Genomic DNA, 20,639 nt, shown 5'->3' with positions numbered 1-20,639 from the left:
GCCTAAGGCAGCAGAGGGAGGGCATGGGGGACGGGGGCCTCAGCAGGCAAGACAGGAGAAGGAAGGAAAAAGAGAAAAAGGTCCCTCGCCTTTTGATGGTTTTCGGTCCCTTCTGAGGTCTGACCACAGCCAGCTTCTACCCAAGGGATCTGAGATGGACACCTGTATCTTCATGATAATTGTCTTTTTCATATGCTTTAGTTGGTGGCTCAGACGGTAGAGAATCTGCCTGCGATGTGGGAGATTGGGTGGGGCAGATTCCCTGGAGAAGGGAATGGCTACCCACTCCAGTATTCATGCCTGGAGAATGCCATGGACAGAAGAGTCTGGTGGGCTACAGTCCAAGGGGTCACAAAGAGTCAGACACAACTGAGAGATTAACACTATACTGTAAGCTATCCTGATGGGGATTTCGTTATATAAGATCAGAAAACTTCACCGAAGCCTGTGAAGTTTTTCACCCAGGGTTGTGACCATTGTCTATTTGCCAGTCTTGGTCATTTGAATCTGAGTTTCCTGATAAACTGTTGTTGTTCAGTTGCTAAGTCATGTCCAACTCTTTTGTGACCCCATGGACTGTAGCCCGCCAGACTCCTCTGTCCATCAGATTCCCCAGGCAAGAATACTGGAGTGGGTTGCCATTTCCTCCTCCAAGGGATCTTCTGGACCCAGGGATCAAACCTGTGTTTCCTGCATTGCAGCTTGGATTCTTTACCACTGAGCCACTAGGGAAGACTTTCCTGATAAATTCAGAGCTCCTAAAGCCCAAGAGAATTTCAGGGAAGGAAGTCAGAGACTGAACGTTTAACTGGGCTGGTGTCCCCTGTCGTATTCTTCCAGGGCACTCTGTGCTGTTGTTCTGTTGTCTCCTTAGGACACAGTCCTGTTTTCAGGCAGCTTGCTCTTTCAGGGCACTGAGTATCTCCAGTGTTGAGAACAAGGCCAAACAGTATATGCTCAATAGGTGTGTACTCAACAAAAGGATGAAGGGGTGCTGGCTAATTTCCCAATGCCATCACCCTGGTGTAGACCCTCCTTAGATGGATTATTGCAGCCAATCTCTCTGATTTTGATCTCTTCCTTCTCCAAGTCACCTACTACTCACTTCCAGGTAAGGATTCCTAAAACATAGCTCTAAATACATCACTCATACCCCTAACTGAAGCCCAGTAAGAGCTCTTCCTTGTTTAATTTTGTGCAGATTCCTCATCCTGGTGTTCAAAACTCCCCATGTTACTCTCCATTATACCAACATTTTAGATCAAATAAGACTGCCTATTCTCTAAAGATAGTCTTGTGACTTCAACTCCTCTGCTTTTGCTTCATGCTATTCTTTCTGCCTAAAATGCCCTCCTCCCCCAATTTCCTGCTCATTTTTTAAGTCTATCTTTAAAATACCTATTAGCCTTTAAAAATTTTTTTATTTTATATATTTATTTATTTTGGGCTATGCTGGATCTTTGTTGCTAAGCACGGGTTTTCTCTAGTTGCAGCAAGTAGGGGCTACTCTCTAGTTGTAGCATGTGGGTTTCTCACTGCAATGGCTTCTCTTCTTGCAGAGCATGGGCTCTAAGACAACTGGGCTTCAGTAGTTGTGGCACATGGGCTCATCTGCCCCGCAGCCTGTGGGATCTTCCTGGACCAGGGATCGAACCAGTGTCCCCTGCATTGACAGACGGATTCTCAACCACTGGACCACCAGGGCAGTCCCTTATTAGCCTTTTGAATTAGCCTTTCCTTATTTCTCTGATCATCCATATTTCTCTGATTCCATGTCTCTGATATATATATAAATATATATATATTTCTCTTTGCTTTGAGCCTCATCAAGATGGACTTGCTTCTAGCTTGCATTACAGTTATTTATATGCCTGTTTTATTCCTTCTTGCTAGGTTATCAACTCTCTGAAGACAGGTACTCTATCTTATTCAGCTTTGTACTGATAGATAAGTACGTTTAGTATGAAGAAGTTATGCCACTTAACATTCATATGTGCTAATCACAAAATGACAAATAAAATAATGAATATCAGCATGGTTTAACTAAGAATCCCTTTTAAAAGAAAACAATAAGGAGTCTAACACTAAATGGTGAAAAGAAACCAAAAAACAATAAAAATACAGCACAGTGGTTAGAAGCAGAGACTCTGGTTCAAGTCCAGATTCCTTACTAGTCAGGAGCCCCGGACAAATCATTTAACCTGTTTCCACCTGTTTTCTCCTCTGTGGCTAATAAATCTATTAATACCTCATGAGGTTATGGTGATGATTAAATTGAACAGTATAAAGCATACAGTCACTTTGGTGTTAACATTATGAATTATTATTAGTGATATTCTTTTACTGTGCTCTTTATATTTGAAATAAGATGCTCCAATATATTTGCATGATGGTCATCTTCCATTGAAAATTATATACTTATACTCAGCAAAATAAATAATGATACTCCCTTGCTCATACAAGTCACAAATATTTCAAAAGAAGTCATGATACTTCTTACCTGTGTTTCTTTTATGTCTCCGTCAAGTAATTCATACATTCATAGACCAAACTTACACTACCTGACAACAGAACCCATGGTCCATAACAACTGTGCTTTGTTTTGGGATCAGTGTTACTTGTGTCTTTGTAGTTTGGTTGCATCTCTTTCAGATACTGGCTACTCTCCATCTCTAGTGTATGTTTCGGGGTTTATTTGAGGGTTTTTTTGGATGGGGAACTGTAAGATAGGTTTTAAACAACACTGGCACCATCCTCTGAAGTGAAGCCTGATGGAATTCATGATTATTATTTTTTTTAATATAAATTTATTTATTTTAATTGGAGGCTAATTACTTTACAATATTGTATTGGTTTTACCATACATCAACGTGAATCCACCACAGCATGATTATTTTTACAGGCCTTTGGCTGCTTTTTCTCATTGTCCCTGTGACTGACTTTTTTTTGAAAATTCCAAAATATTTATCTTATACAAAAGTCTAGGCTAATTCAAGGGAGAACGTGAATAGGCAGGAAAAGAAACAAGCAAGTTAAGTGGGCGTGGTGTTTTGAAAAGACAGTACTGATCCTGGGGTCAAAATCCTTGTGCTTGACCCTTGCTCTGCTACATGTCAACTGCTGACTCCAGCACCCTCAACTATGAAAAGACAAATGATATCCAGCTTTCTGAGCTATGAAGATGAAGGAGAATATAACACAGACAAAGTATCTAGCCCAAAGTGTGTATATAATAAACAAGAAGTTTTTCCTAAATTTTTTTTAATCAACTGTTTTTTTACTGATTTTTAAAAATGTATTTACTTTTACTGAAGTATAGTTGATTTATAATATTGTATTAGTTTCAGGTATATGGTATAATGATTCAGTAATTTTTGAAGATTATATTCCATTATAAGTTATTATAAGATACTGGATATAATTCTAGCATATATATATCTTTGTTGCTTAGTTTGTAACTATTAATCCCATATGCTTAATTTTCCATTCCTAAGTTTTTAAGAAACAATTTCTGCCTATAAGTAACTTTGATAAGTAACATGTGACTATATAAGCAACATCTACAAAGGTACCATAAGCCTGGACTGTGGAGAGATTTTAAGTGAAACCAGAAACACCAGTGCTGAAAATCTTCAGGTTTCCCTTTGGTTAAATGTTGAATAAACAGGAAAAGATATAACTAGCACTTCAAGGACTACTCTATTAGTATTAATAGATTACCAGAAACACAGTGCAAGTGTTTTGGGTTCACAACTGTGTGGGCAATTATAACTGTGGCATCCTAGCAATTCTGGCCAACATCAGAAGTAACAAAATATCACACAGTTTCTGGCTGTAAATTGCAATAAAGACACAAGGAATCCCAGAACTGGGAAGGATTTTCAATAGCTCTGCCTTAGGGTAGAACTACTCCTAAAAGCACAATCATCAGGTATAGAGACAGTATTCTTTAATCAAGAATTTAACACCAAGAAGCCGTGTGTGTGTCTTGAATTCATTACACAAACGGATTATTTTTTATCTGTCAATAAAAATGGAGAACACGGCTCATCCAAACTCTCATTCTTCTCACTAGACCAAGAACTAAGGATTATTCAGAGCTTTCTGGTAAGTTCACTGATAAAATTCTGTTATTGCCCTCCCTCTCCTACTTAAGGACAGTTATAATTATCAAGACAACATTTTGATTGCATCCAAGATTTTTTTTTTTCTTTATAAAATGTCTGAGATTAGCTTTTATGTCAAGGCTTTAAAACAAAACTTACAGACTGCACCTTACCTAATATGTCCAGTTGGCGTAATCTGGTACAATTACTGGCCAGTTCTTCGATGTCTGTGTCACACACCGACCTGTTAGCCGTTAGAAAGAGTTTCTGCAAGTTTGGAAGCTGGCGTGCCAGTCTGGCAAAGCACCCGGTGCTGCTCTGCAGAGTAGGGCACCAGCCGAGGTCAAGTTCCTCCAGAAGCGGACATCCAGAAGCCAGTTCGGCTATCCCGCTCTCAGTGATGTTCTTACACCTCCACAGATCCAGAGTCCGGAGTTTTTTACACTTGGCTCCTATCATGCTAGCTGTCACGTCGTAGTCTTCAATCTGGAAATCAAGTAATTTCAGTCTTTCCCATACTATGCTCAGAAACAGAAACTGTCTGGAGCATGTTCAAACATCCTTAATCACCTCCTGTTGTTTGCTTCCATGTAAACATCCCCACATTGAGGTTAATACAGATCTGCTCGCTCATCTCCCAGAGCGGCCGCTGTTTCATAAAACAGCAAGAGTAATCACGTCCTTAAAAAGCCACTTAAAAGAATTCCAGACAGGATGTTAATGAATTAAATCCAAAGGCAGCCTGAAATCCTCAGGATTATTTCGTGTATGCCTCCCATTTTGACAGCGCTGTTGCCGCTTTGATAGGAATGTAAGATCTCCCTGAGAAAGGCCTGCACTTTGATAGGCTCTAAAATAGTAAGTGAATATGTTGATAGTACTAATAAGGATACTAGTTTTGGTTACATGAGGTCCTTGGAGACTGAAAATGCAACCTGAAAATAATGTAGATGGTGATACATTAGCTGTTGTCAGTTACCAGAGGTGTCCAGTGATTTAACTCATGATCATGAGATAAGCTTCTACTAATCAAGAATTAAACATTGTTCATGGACTTTGACTGTTTTAATGATGTTTCTTTAAACAGATTCTTTTAAGAGTTTTATTTGCTTTTGTTATAATCAGGTATTGGCATTATCACCAGACATCAAAAGGAAATGAAACAGCAAACATTTCCAATGATTACTTCCTTTTATTTCTTTATTCATTGTTTCATCTACAGTGTGCCAGCACTACTCCAGATATCAGCAACAACAGTGAACCAAAAAAAAAAAAAAAATACCATGTTCACATTCCTTGGAAAGACATACAGACAGATAAGTGACCAAAATAAATTCAGAGAGTGATAAGTAAAATAATAAACAAGGTGCTGTGACAGTGAGTACAGTGGCAGGGGTTGAAGGAGGGAGTAGCGGCTGCCGGGGTCTCTGGGAATGAGTGGGACACGTTCATAGATGTGATATGGAAAAACAGGTTCAGTGTCAGGTAAAGCTAGAAAATCCTGGCTTAAGAAAAGGCAAACTGTCTATTGTAGGACATACTATTGAAAATGTCAGGACGAGGATATAGGAGCATTGTTTCCTAATTTTGACCCAGAATTCCTATCTGCCCTACTCTTTCCCATACATACACAACTTTCTAAATTGAATATCTTTTAAGACTAACGTTCCATAGGTCAACTTTGGAAAATGTTGCCTGCTACTACACCTAATTCCAACTATAAACATACATAATTCCAACTCTAAAGTGCCTGTGATCAGAGGCCTGTTTTTCTAGAGAATGCTGCTCTACTTTATGGGGAGGTAATTAACAGGCAGAAACCTGTAGCCAAAGTTAAAACAGGGTCCTTACCAATCTAAAGAAGGCGGGCTAACAATAGGCAAAGATCCAAGTGACAGTAACTGGCTGGTGTGTTGTCACAGAAAGTGCCACGGAATGTCACTGAGCTCATGTAGAAGAGAAACTAGAAGGACCCAACAGAAGCCCATGAAATGGCTTCCTGCTGTTGTTGCTGCTGCTGCTAAGTCGCTTCGGTCGTGTCCGACTCTGTGCGACCCCATAGAGGGCAGCCTACCAGACTTCCCAGTCCCTGGGATTCTCCAGGCAAGAATACTGGAGTGGGTTGCCATTTCTTTCTCCAATGGATGAAAGTGAAAAGTGAAAGTGAAGTCACTCAGTCATGTCCAACTCTTAGAAACCCCATGGACTGCAGCCCACCAAGCTCCTCCATCCATGGGATTTTCCAGGCAAGAGTACTGGAGTGGGGTGCCATTACCTTCATCCTGCTTATTAAGGTCTTCCTAATAAGTGGATGAAAAACTGGAATGATTTAGGATTTCCTGAGTCTGCTTTGAGTGTGTGCGTGGAGGCGGGGGCAGGGGCAGGAAATGAAAATAAAAAGGAATAGGTTGCTCTACAGTTAGTTACACTGGGAGATGCATTTCCTTTGAGTGTGTATGCACACACACGTACACAGAACACACATACATACACACACCAAGGGCTCTGCTGTCCCTTAAGTGTCAGCACTATCTACTAACCATGCCATTTAGTTGAAAAACATTTAATTCATGCCATGAACTCTTTTAATGGCATGTAAACTACAATTTTAAATCTCAAGATTATTTATTCCAAGAGTCCCTAGACTTTTGGATTTCATAGACCAGTGACGCTTCAAAAAATATGTGAGCATCAACATAGGCTTGTGGCCATCATTTTATCTTACTCAATAAGGGCACTAAAACAAACACAGGAGCAAACAAAATAAAATTATCTACTATCATCAACATTTCCAGGAAATAATCTCAGATCTCAAAAACTAAAATTAGCCTCGTGAAAAAGTTACCAAACTACTGGCATTTGGGTATGATTGATGCACTATTTTGTAAAGAAGCCCAGAGAGGTAAATAGCTTGTCTGAGATAACATATTACTTGAGGCAGAACCACCCACTTTACACCACACTATACTTCTCTCCTTGTTCTCACAGATAAGTAATGTCCATGTTTCAAAGACAAACTCTTCAATTTAAGAAAAATGTTTGAAAGTGGGGTGCACAGTTGTTAACCATAAATCTGAAAAGCTGCGGGTGGGTGTGGGGTGAGTCAGGATAAAATTCACCTATGGGAAGAAAAAATAATTTTCCAATACTTACCATGACACAACTACCCAAACTGAGGTGCTGAAGGTCTGAACAGAAGTTCAAAATGCTGAGCAGGGCTGTTTGCTGCCATTGGGACCCACATCAGACACAAATAAGGAAAAAGAAAGAAAGTGAAACAAAGAGGTCAATTAGACATTAGGGGCTGTCACTGCTTTTCCTGAAACAGAGCTCAAAACCTCAGTTACAGACACCACAAATGCCATTTAATGAGTCCCCAGGTGTTCACACCATTGATTGGCTTGGAGTCAAGGTAATCATTACTCGTCTCCACATAAGTCGTCACTCTGTATATGATTTTGCATGTCCTAAAGACACTTATATTCCCTATGACCTCTCAGTGCATTTCCCAAAGGTAAGCAATTTGAAAGCCCGGTGAAGACGAAATAACAAGATAAGCCAAACCATCCCTCCTAAAACACACATACACACACACACACACACCGAGAGCTGGTGACAGTGTAGAACAGCACAGCTTTGACATTCACTGATCAGCTGCAGCCTGATGGAACTGCCAATAGCCACCCCAAATCAGGATGGAGCCAGTGACTTTAATGTCAAAGGATTCTCTTTGTTGACAAGGATCCCAACAACCATCGAGCACCTGTCACTAGCAACATGCTGACTGAAACGTATATAACGTGAGCTTTCTAGTCATGTTCCTGCCATTTCAGCCCATCCATCCTGGGCAGTGAAAACAGTCTCACCACTAAAGAAACCCAAAGGTGTGCGAGACTGCTACATAATCATGGTTCCTGAAACATCTCTAAACAATTAAAATCTCACTTGATTACATGCCCACTGTGACAAATTTTAAAACAATGCAAAACATTCAGATTACTAGTTTTTTCTTTTATAAACTAAAAAAAAACTACTACTCAAACGTGGCAAACTTTCTAAACATTTGAGCTAAATAAATAACATCTAACAAAATTAAAATGATAGTATTTAACTTCTGTTTAATCTATTTCAAGTGTTACAAAACCAAAAAAAAAAAAAAAAAAAGCAGTGCTATATTTAAAATGGATTACCAACAAAGACCTACTGAATAGTAATGGAACTCTGCCTAATGTTATGTGGCAGCCTGGATGGGAGGGGTGTTTGGGGGAGAATGGATACATGTATATGTATGGCTGAGTTCCTTCACTGTTCACAGCTAATTCTACTTATTTAGGCAAATATTTTATAATAACTTACACAGTCTGCATATTAAATTGAGAATTAAAACTTCATTTAATTGTAGATAAAAATGATCATTTTTCATTCCTACCTTAAAAAAGGAACTAACATAGAACATAAGAGATTCATATTGAATGATACCACACATCTTTCCTAAATAAGAGATGAGAGATCAAATGCTGATACCAAGCTATGAGGGGATAAGAATGACTTTGGAAGAGATGCTGTGAGGAATGTAACAAGGAGTCAAATAGAGATAAATAAAACGGTTGACTGGTAGCACTGAGGTGAGCAAGCACAAGTTAACAGTTTCCTGACTTTCTCCAGCAGAGCTCATGATAAACCAGAGACTGTGGGAATACCCAGGTATCAGTTCAGGTCGGTCACTCAGTTGTGTCCGACCCTGCAACCCCATAGACTGTAGCACACCAGGCATCCCTGTCCATCACCAACTCCCAGAGCTTGCTCAAACTCATGTCCATCGAGTCAGTGATGCCATCCAACCATCTCATCCTCTGTTGTCCCCTTCTCCTCCTGCTTTCAATCTTTCCCAGGTATAGAGCACACCTCTATAGATCAGCCGGCAATCTCTCCAAATCCAGTTAACCAATCTAGAGTATCTTTAGTATCTTTTCTTTTCTCTATTCTATTAGTATTCAGAATGAAAGTACTACTATTGATGATAAAGCAAAAAGCAGAAACTGCCTCTTCACTTCCAGGCATAAAATGACCTGATTTTAGAGAGACCACAGACTCAATGATTTAGAGCAGGAGTCGATGAAACACGGCTCATTGGCCTATTGTCTGTTTTTATAAATAAAGTTTTGTTGAAACAAGGCACACCCATTTCTTTCTGTATTGTTTATAACTTTTCACTCTACAGCAGCAGGGCTGAGTAGTTAAGACAGAGACCATATGGCCTGCAAGGTCGAAAATATTTACTATCCTCAGAATGAACGGGCCCACCTCCAACTTAAGAAAACAATTCTACCTTAATGACTATTTGAAGCACTTCTACACTTCTAGAACACACAAACAGATGGATTAAAGCTACATTAAGGGTACTACAAAAAAGGTATTCAGAAATAAAAACTGAACAATTTTATGAACCTCTCATTTAAAAGATTTAAGATACCTTTAAGGTCCCCAAATTGACAAATTCTGCTGGTTAGTCCTGTAAAATTCAATATAAGCATAAGAGTAGCTCTATAAAATTAAAATACAATTTAAATAGTTAGTAGCTTTAATAATGCAAAGCAGCAGATTCATTTTCAAATGAGTTTGCAATTTTTAAACAAAGGTCAACGTTATTTAAATCACTGTGGAAGGGAGTTACTAAGAAATGACTGGATCCATGTTAATTCCTTCTACAGAATTTTCAAACCATACTCTAGGTCAGTAGTCCCCAGCCTTTTAGGCACCAGTGAGAGGTTTCCTGGAAGATAATTTTTCCATGGACCAGGGTTGGGGGGACCAGTTTGGGGATGATTAAAGTACACTATATTTATTGTGCACTTTATTTCTATTATTACATCAGCTCTACCTCAGATCATCAGGCATTAGATCCCAGAGGTCGGGGACCCCTGCTCTAGATGAATGCTGGCACCTGGTAAGTAGGATTTCCACTCATAAAGAAAGAATCCTTTTGCATTCTACCTGAAATCTACCTACTGGCCTTGATCAGCAGCTTCAAAATCCAATGGATAACTATAGGTTACAGGGAATTATTACTGCCTCTACTTGTTACAAGGAAATTTATTAAGAAATAAAGGAGGGATTCCCTGGTGGCTTGTGGGAAAGAAGCTGCCTGCCAGTGAAGGAGACACTGGTACATTGCCTGTCCAGGAAGATCCCACATGCCGTGGAGCAACTAAGCCCTTGCACCACAACTATTAAGCCTGTGCTCTAGAACCCAGGAGTCCCAAATACTGAGCCCACATGCCACAACTACTAAAGCCCTAGCACTCTGGAGCCTGATCTGCAGCAAGAGAAATCACTGCAATGAGAAGCCTGCACATCACCCTGAAGAAGAGCCTCTGCTCACTGAAACTAGACAGAGCCTCTGCAGCCATGGAGACCTAGCACAGCCAAAAATAAATAAATAAAAAGTTTTAAAAAGCATATGTAAAAGATGAAAGAAGATAGAAATTCAAATTTTCATTGATGGTTTTTTTAAGTGATGCTATCCATAAAGTAATCTCCTATCATAATCTCCTTTCTTACAGACTTCTAAAGTGCTAAGCAAAAATACTTAATAAAATGATAACTGATGCTTATTATACTCACATATAAGTTTTAGATAGTCCAGATTTAGAGCTTAGTAGAATAACAATTATATATACATCATGCACATTTTATAATATAATGAGACCTTATATAATCTACATCTGCAATATTATGATCACTATTTTACATTAATATAGGTTTATAATTATTTTAACTAGTTAATACATCTTACAATTAAAATTTTTTACAGTTAAAAATTGTTGCTTATCTTTAATAACGAATACAACCCTTACTTACAACACTCTTAATATAGGATGGTAGAATTTTTTAAATCAGTATTTCCTACTCTAAAACATGATTCCTAGACAGCATATTAATGAAACAGATAACAAGTCTATATATCACAAACATACATTAACTAAAATAGACTAGTGACATCACCTTATCACAAATGTGCTTTCACTGATGATGTTTCAAACACATCAGAGCAGTAACTACAAGTAATGAGATGAGATGTTAGAAAAGTGTATTCACTAATGAATATTTATAAATTTACATAAGAAATACCACCAAAGAAATCCTAAGAACACAATAACTCAATTATTGAAATTTAAGATACACATACATGTATGAATTTCTCTTTCTCTAATTTAATTTTTGGAGGGCCCAGCATTCCAATATCAATAAATTTGGGTAAGGGAAATATAAACTAAAAGTTGAAGTATTTTAAGAACTATTTAAAGTACTTGAAACTAACTATATTTAGGATATTTAAATTCAATTACTTTATAGACGTTTGTATAAATCACCTACTACAAACTGTTTCTTTTATACTGTTTAAATATATAATATGATACAGTTTATATACTGATACATAACCACAACTTGAAAGTAATATTGTCTTTAATAGGTTAAACCTGAAGATCAAAATTGTGGTAGAAAAGTTAGACTTGTGATTGAACTCTAAAAAGAGAATGTTCAAGATCATGTCATTATTCAGTCGCTCAGCGAGTCTGACTCTTTGCAACTTCATGGACACCAGGCTTCCCTGTCCCTCACCATCTCCCAGAGTTTGCCCAAGAAACTATCTTGGGCGAGTTAAATAAGCAGAGTGACAATATAGAGTCTTGTCATACTCCTTTCCAATTTTGAACCAGTTCATCGTTCCATGTCAGATTCTGTTTCTTCTTGAACTTCATACAGGTTTCTTAGGAGAGCTAAGGTGGTCTGGTATTCCCATCTCTTTAAGAATTTTCCAGTTTGTTGTGATCCACACAGTCAAAGGCTTTCACATAGTCAATGAAGCACATGTTTTTCTGGAATTCTCTTGCTTTCTGTATAATCCAGTGAATGCTGGCAATTTGATCTTTGGTTCCTCTGTATTTTCTAAATCCAGCTTGTACATCTGGAATTTCTCGGTTCACGTTCTGCTGAAGGTTAGCTTGAAGGATTTTGAGCATTACCTTGCTAGTATGAGTGCAATTGTGTGGTAGTTTTAACATTCTTTGGTACTGCCCTTCTTTAGGGTTGGAATGAAAACTGACCTTTTCCAGTGTCAAATTCTAAAAACCAATGTGTGTGAAACAACAAAACCTAAGACTAAATCACACACATTTGCCTTGCCCTAGAGCCAGACATCCTGGAATGTGAAGTCAAGTGGGCCTTAGAAAGCATCATTACGAACAACGCTAGTGGAGGTGATGGAATTCCAGTTGAGCTCTTCCAAATCCTGAAAGATGATGCTGTGAAAGTGCTGCACTCAATATGTCAGCAAATGTGGAAAACTCAGCAGTGGCCACAGGACTGGAAAAGGTCAGTTTTCATTTCAATCCCAAAGAAAGGCAATGCCAAAGAATGCTCAAACTACTGTACAATTGCACTCATCTCACACGCTAGTAAAATGCTCAAAATTCTCCAAGCCAGGCTTCAGCAATACGTGAACCGTGAACTTCCAGATGTTCAAGCTGGTTTTAGAAAAGGCAGAGGAACCAGAGATCAAATTGCCAACATCCGCTGGATCATGGAAAAAGCAAGACGGTTCCAGTAAAACATCTATCTGCTCTATCGACTATGCCAAAGCCTTTGACTGCGTGGATCACAATAAACTGTGGAAAATTCTGAAAGAGATGGGAATACCAGACCACCTGACCTGCCTCTTGAGAAATCTATGCAGGTCAGGAAGCAACAGTTAGAACTAGACATGGAACAACAGACTGGTTCCAAATAGGAAAAGGAGTACGTCAAGGCTGTATATTGTCACCCTGCTTATTTAACTTCTATGCAGAGTACATCATGAGAAACGCTGGGCTGGAAGAAGCACAAGCTGGAATCAAGATTGCCGGGAGAAATATCAATAACCTCAGATATGCAGATGACACCACCCTTATGGCAGAAAGTGAAGAGGAACTCAAAAGCCTCTTGATAAAAGTGAAAGTAGAGAGTGAAAAAGTTGGCTTAAAGCTCAACATTCAGAAAACGAAGATCATGGCATCCAGTCCCATCACTTCATGGGAAATAGATGGGTAAACAGTGGAAAGAGTGTCAGACTTTATTTTTTTGGGCTCCAAAATCACTGCAGATGGTGCCTGTAGCCATGAAATTAAAAAACACTTACTCCTTGGAAGGAAAGTTATGACCAACCTAAATAGCATATTCAAAAGCAGAGACATTACTTTGCCAATAAAGGTCTGTCTAGTCAAGGCTATGGTTTTTCCTGTGGTCATGTATGGATGTGAGAGTTGGACTGTGAAGAAGGCTGAGCACCGAAGAATTGATGCTTTTGAACTGTGGTGTTGGAGAAGACTCTTGAGAGTCCCTTGGACTGCAAGGAGATCCAACCAGTCCATTCTGAAGGAGATCCATTCCTTTCTTTGGAAGGAATGATGCTAAAGCTGAAACTCCAGTACTTTGGCCACACATGCGAAGAATTGACTCATTGGAAAAGACTCTGATGCTGGGAGGGATTGGGGGCAGGAGGAGAAGGGGACGACAGAGGATGAGATGGCTGGATGGCATCACTGACTCGATGGACGTGAGTCTGAGTGAACTCCGGGAGTTGGTGATGGACAGGGAGGCCTGGCGTGCTGCGATTCATGGGGTCGCAAAGAGTCAGACACAACTGAGCGACTGAACTGGCGACTGAACTGAACTGAACTGATAGTCTCATTTCAGAGTTTATTTTTACCATGGTAGTGAATCTCTCCTATAATAATACAGTTGAACACATCTTTGGTCACAGATGACTAAACCAATCATTTTCCTTATCAACCCATGATGGATGATGGCAGAGATGTACAGTCAAAAAGTCATAGCACTTTGCATACCAGCTGAACTGGGCTGTAACCTTACTGCCTACATTAAGAGAAAGAATGCTTTGATCTGAGGGTTAAGGGTTGGATTATTTAGAGAGCACTGGAGACAAGTCTGAAGCACACTTGGTGAAGCACACAAGATGAACACTTGACATTGTTCATCTAAATGATGCTCAGGTGAAGAGGGTACACGTGTCCAAAGACTATCTTCTTCCAAAAGCATACCTTTCCTTCCTGTTAAGAGAAAGTTATCAATCTGCTTTGTGCTGAAGTCTTGAAGCATTTAAGTCACATAAGTAACACTCATGGTTCTCATTCTAAACTCACTATACAGGTCTCATAACTGTAATTTGGTTTCCCCTGTGATGTGCTAACAGTGAAAGAGTGTGTTAATCAGCCGTCTCTAACAAATGTGTCCTTACCAGGTAGACTGCTTATACCTGGTATATTGCTTACTGTAATGATTGTGGATGATAACGAATCTGACCCCCAAGAAGCCAAAAGGCTTCTCACTGTAGCTGAATCATAGCCAATCACACAGGTCACAAACACTCACCTCCACCAAAAGCCTCATATTTCCCCTGGCACTTCTATAAACCCATCCAAGATAGAAAAGAAGTATAGACAAATTCTTTCCTGGAGACCTATATTAAGGACTTTAAAAAGTTTGTTAGTTTTGGAATATAATATATGAGAAGTTATTTAAATCTTAATCCTTGATTCTGTTTAAAAACAAATAATTATTAATATCTTTTGTTTTCAGTTCAGTGCAGTTCAGTTGCTCAGTCGTGTCCAACTCTGCGACCCCATGAATCGCAGCACGCCAGGCCTCCCTGTCCATCACCAACTCCCAGAGTTCACCCAAACTCATGTCCATCGAGTCAGTGATGCCATCCAGCCATCTCATCCTCTGTCATCCCCTTCTCCTCCTGCCCCCAATCCCTCCCAGCATCAGGGTCTTTTCCAATGAGTCAACTCTTTGCATGAGGTGGCCAAAGTATTGGAGTTTCAGCTTTAGCGTCAGTCCTTCCAATGAACACCCAGGACTGATCTCCTTTAGGATGGACTGGTTGGATCTCCTTGCAGTCCAAGGGACTCTCAAGAGTCTTCTCCAACACCACAGTTCAAAAGCATCAATTCTTCACCGCTCAGCTTTCTTCACAGTCCAACTCTCACATCCATACATGACCACTGGAAAAACCATAGCCTTGACTAGACAAACCTTTGTTGGCAAAGTAATGTCTCTGCTTTTGACTATGCTATCTAGGTTGGTCATAACATTCCTTCCAAGGAGTAAGCATCTTTTAATTTAATGGCTGCAATCACCATCTGCAGTGATTTTGGAGCCCCCAAAAATAAAGTCTGACACTGTTTCCAAGGTTTACATGTTATCTAGCTAAATGAAGCTGTTTAAAATGGACTGCATTTTAGATACAGCTAACAACAGCCTGTATTAGTCAACAGAAGTGACCAAAGTAGGTTCTTCCTACTTCAAGTGTTCCTCTTGATCTCAGTTAGTAATCAGCACTGGTTTTGGCAAGAGGCCATTCCTCCTCCTGAGTTTGTTAGCTGCACTCGCTCTACTAAAAGAAAGATCAGGGACTTTCCATGCCGTCCAGTGGTTAAGGCTCTGCACACTTCCACTGCAGGGGGTCTAGGTTCGATCCCTGGTCAGGCAGCTAAGATCCCACAGTCCTGTGACTTGGCCAAAAGCTTTTAAAAATAAATAAACAATATAAAGGCCATGTGTGCTCTACTTACCAATATACATAAATGTGTTCTTTAAATCAAGTAAGAATGCAGCCAGAAGAACATCATTATCTATGTGTCAGAAAGCAAATTCATGGCACTAAATCAAATCATACTATTTTCAAAAGACATGCATCTTCTGTAGGAAAGCCCAGGTGCTCTCATCAACAGATGGGAGTGGTACACATTTTACTTATATATAAACCAGGACAGAAAAAAGAAAACAGGAAGTGAGTTTTGATATTCAACAGAAGTAAAGATTAACTGCTTTTGTTTGTCCTCTAGTCCATGAAGATGAAGGCAGTGGGGCCCTTGAAACTGTTGTCCCAGCGCAGTGAGCCAGGTAAACAGTTGCTGTACCACACTTACGGGTCACTGTCATATACTAGTCCCCTACAAAACCTATAATCAGTTTTTTCACTTCTTCAAATTCTTTCAATTTATGCTCTATCATTCTTGAAGTGAGGCAATCAAAACTGGATGCAGGTGTTCCATTTATAACTCCAACTTTTAAAAAAACACTCTTGGTTCTCTTGTCTGCTGCTAAGCAACAGAATGACATTCTTACTGAGCAACCTGCACACCCCAACTCACCCCCAACTCCAGATATTTTTTCCCCCAAAACAAAGAAAAGGTAAACAGGTTGAAACTCCTAACACTAATCCAGATTGCTTTAGACAATGTGAAGGCCTTCTCTTGAAGTCACTTTTTGTGCAGTATGTTAAAAAGCTATCCTGTACAAGTTGTATTAGTTTGCTAGAACTGTCATGACAAAATGCTGTAGACTGGGTAACTTAAACAACAGAGATTAATTTTTTCACAATTCTGGAGGCTAGACGTCTGAGATCGAGGTGTTAGCAGGGCTAATTTCTTCTCAGGCCTCTCCTCTTGGCTTGAAACCTGCCATTTACTTTTGGTGCTTTCATATGGTCTCCCCTCTGTGTGTCTGTGACCTAATCTCTGCTCATAAGGAGACCACTCATATTGGATCAGGCCCCACCCTAATGACCTCATTTAACTTAATCATCCCTTGAAAGACCCTATCTCCAAATACCGTCATATTATGAGGTACTAGGGGTCAGGACTTCAACATAATAAATTTTGGGGAGACACAATTCAGCCCATGGAACAAGTATTTAAGAATAGTTGCAGATATATGCCCCTTTAGGGGTAAAGGAGAGTTATATCTTTATTACTTTCAAATGGTTCAGAAAAAAATATGCATAAAGTAGAGCAATCTATTTTGTATGCAACTTTTCGTAAGTCTAAAATTATTTCAAAATAAAAGCTCTTTCTTTGTAAATATTTAAGAGTCTATTTCATGAGTTAAATTTCTACAGCTCTCTCTCACAAAAATATATCATCATGTATGGCTAAAGAAGGACTTGTAATTAATGTTTATCATAAGTAACAAGAATCCTGTGAATAGAGATAAAAAGAACAAAAAGAACTTAAAAGTCTTTCCAATCTTACATATCTCACTCTACTATCCTAACTTCCTTGTCATTAATGGTAGAAGAAACTACCTACAATTAAAGTCTTCTTCATGTTTGTCCCCATCTTTTGCCTTAAGTCTTGCCTATACAATCATCAAGGACCTACCAAATTCAGTAAAAAGAAAATTACTGCATTTAACCACTCGTTTCACTAGTTATTCTGAGATCACGCATTAAACAGGGTCTTAACCTCAGCATATGGGTCATTTCTGTTCTCCATCCCTTTGCACTATCTTTTCATCAGGCATACAGTTACAGCCTTGCATCTACTGAAATTCAATCAATGTATATATACCCGTAACTCTGAAAAGAGATTATCTAATGATTTTTTCTCTCTCTCTTTTTTTTTTTTTGATGTTTTAAAAAAACACTTGCCATCTCTGATGAAGTAATTTTTCATCACAATCCTAAACATATCTAAGGAAGGAAAAAGATCTGATAAAATAAACAAAACAAATAGAAATATATTTCACTATCTTTTTTTAGAGCTAAAAATTCTGAACAAATACAAGTTCAAAAAATTTTTTTACAAGTTTTCCAAGTTGTAGATCTCCCATCCATCTGCTTAGCTGATGTGGTTATTCTGTAGAAAGACAAACTTATCTGATGCTTATGAACTTATCGAACAAAGAAAAGAGAAATTGACAAGCAAGAGCTATCACTCATTCATTCAACACAGGTTTACCAAGTATCTACTATATATATTCACTATAGTGAATACCAGACAATGTTCTACATACTAGCTGTAAAGACATAAACAGTCAAACATGATCCCTCTCATTATGGAGTTTATAGTTAGGAATGTACTTTCCTTTTACCAGAAACAGATCAGAAGCATGAAAGCAGTAATTTAACCTAAGTCCCTCATAGCACATGCTGCTGCTGCTAAGTCACTTCAGTTGTGTCCGACTCTGTGCAACCCCATAGACGGCAGCCCACCAGGCTCCCCCATCCCTGGGATTCTCCAGGCAAGAGTACTGGAGTGGGCTGCCATTTTCTTCCCCAATGCATGAAAGCGAAAAGTGAAAGTGAAGTCCCTCAGTGGTGTCCGACTCTTAGCGACCTTATGGACTGCAGCCTACGAGGATCTTCCACCCATGGGATTTTCCAGGCAAGAGTACTGGAGTGGGGTGCCATTGCCTTCTCCCATAGCACATGATGGAAAAGATATTCCTATTTAGGAGGATCTATAAGAATACTTCACAAAGTTGGGAATAATTTGTAGGATTATGCTGAAAAAATCTATACTATCATTTTCACATGTACACAAGTCTATCTAATTTACAGTGTGATGTTATTTACAAGTACGATCTAATTTGGTCTTCTCAATAGCCTATGTGATAGGGTAAATTTTTTAACAGGTAAACTTTCAGCTTAGTATAAGTGACTTTCTCAAGCACATAAATCTTTAAAGTGGGAAAACCAAGAGAACTGTTTTATGATGTGGGTCTCTGATACAGACTAAAAAACAAATATCTTCCCAATTTTTACATTATAAAATAATGTCTGAATCAGATACCCAGAACTTGCTGCTGAGCAGTTTTAACCATAGTTAAAGTCTGCTAAAGATCTTACTGCTGTTTCTTCTCACAGTAGGGTACTGCTGCTGCTGCTGCTGCTGCTGCTAAGTCGCTTCAGTCGTGTCCGACTCTGTGCGACCCCATAGACGGCAGCCCACCAGGCTCCCCGTCCCTGGGATTCTCCAGGCAAGAACACTGGAGTGGGTTGCCATTTCCTCCTCCAATGCAAGAAAGTGAAAAGTGAAAGTGAAGTCGCTCAGTCGTGTCCGACTCTCCACGACCCCATGGACTGCAGCCCACCAGGCTCCTCTGTCCATGGGATTTTCCAGGCAAGAGTGGGTTGCCATTGCCTTCTCCACAGTAGGGTACTAGCTATGGTATAATCAAAAGCAGTGGAGCTGGGGAGAAAAATCTTAATGAACTAGGCCAGGGCATAAAAGGCTGGGTTTCAAAATGACACTTGGGGCTTGTTTTAAGGTTGCTTTCATTTTAATTGACTACCAAAGCAGCAATCAGACAGTACACACAAAATGCATTGTGATACAACCCCAGTTTCTAACAAGGTTATACATGAGGCTCAGTGGTCACTGCAGCAGGTCTTGTTGGTAAAATCTGTCAGGTAGAGAGAAGCGTAGTGCTCTGGACCCACTGTTTCACCACTGGCTCAGGGAGGTGCCACATCAGCATACCAAGCTCTACCTACCAGCATATAGGGCAATTCTGACCCTGCTGCTGCTGCTAAGTCGCTTCAGTCATGTCTGACTCTGTGTGACCCCATAGACGGCAGCCCACCAGGCTCCCCCATCCCTGGGATTCTCCAGGCAAGAACACTGGATCGGGTTGCCATTTCCTTCTCCAATGCATGGAAGTGAAAAGTGAAAGTGAAGTCGGTCAGTCGTGTCCGACTCTTAGCAACACCATGGACTGCAGCCTACCAGGCTCCTCCGTCCACAGGATTTTCCAGGCAAGAGTACTGGAGTGGGGTGCCATTGTCCAACTGTGACCCCATGAGAATAGCCCACCAGGCTCCTCTCTCCATGGAATTCTCCAGACAAGAAAACTGGAGTGGGCTGCATTCCCTTCTCCAGGGGATTTTCCTGACCCAGGGATCAAACCCAAGTCTCCCAAATTGCAGGCAGATTCTTAACCATCTGAGCTACCAGGGAAGCCCATAATGTTTTGCTTAAGTAACAAGGGAGGTGCTTACAGATTGATACGATTACCAGTGTTGTCACTTTGGTTTGTTTTAAAAGAGACCAGTTGATTGTGTTGTCTTTTCCCTTTATTCCTCTGAGTCACTTAGTGCCTATAGGGGAGTCTGATGCAGATCCCGAGAATGACAAGATAACAGATGTAAATAAAGTATAGGCAGAGAGCACTGAATACAGAGCTGGGAAGCTGTTAAAAGTCAACACTGCCTGGGTAGGTTTTTCTCCATTTTGAATTTTGCCATTTGTATCACTAAAATGAGATTATTTTTTATTTTATTGTAAGTCCAATGCAGATCAATGAAAATCAATTTTATAATTTTTTCTATGTACTAAATGTCAGAAAAATCATCTAGAATAAATTTAAAAATGATTTTATGGTCTTTTGGCAGCTGGATTAATAAAAACAAACTTTAATAGGTAGTAACATATGGTACAAACCAAATTTTACTTAATGAAATCATACAGTGATTTCACATCTATGTTTAAGTGACTGGGGGAAGCAGAGTTGATGCTATTTAGACTTGGATACATATGTATAAGGTCTCCAGTCCTGAGCTATGAAATCTTCTCAATCTCTATAAAATCAAACTTTTTATGAAATATATAATCATATACTATCAGCTTCTGGAGGTAAATTGAAGAAAATTGTAGACTATTTAATGATTCCCTCACACTTAGATGA

At 39.4% G+C, this 20,639-nt stretch overlaps 1 protein-coding gene across 3 annotated transcripts in view; it reads right to left on the bottom strand.

Moving 5' to 3' along the window:
• The window catches only part of FBXL4 (F-box and leucine rich repeat protein 4), a 75,552-nt gene that overhangs the window by 1,667 nt on the left and 53,246 nt on the right, over nucleotides 1–20,639 (bottom strand). For all 3 annotated transcript variants that reach the window (XM_027551359.1, XM_027551360.1, XM_027551361.1), the window contains exons 7-8: nucleotides 7,260–7,331; nucleotides 4,280–4,592 (exon numbers count right to left, since the gene is read on the bottom strand). In XM_027551359.1, the coding sequence (XP_027407160.1) occupies nucleotides 4,280–4,592; nucleotides 7,260–7,331 (385 nt within the window). The remainder of the gene's footprint in view (nucleotides 1–4,279; nucleotides 4,593–7,259; nucleotides 7,332–20,639) is intronic.

This window comes from Bos indicus x Bos taurus, chromosome 9, assembly GCF_003369695.1.
Source record: "Bos indicus x Bos taurus breed Angus x Brahman F1 hybrid chromosome 9, Bos_hybrid_MaternalHap_v2.0, whole genome shotgun sequence".
NCBI lineage: Eukaryota > Metazoa > Chordata > Mammalia > Artiodactyla > Bovidae > Bos > Bos indicus x Bos taurus.
The sequence above is the reverse complement of the archived record's forward strand: the minus strand, read 5'-3'. Positions and strand labels throughout refer to the sequence as shown.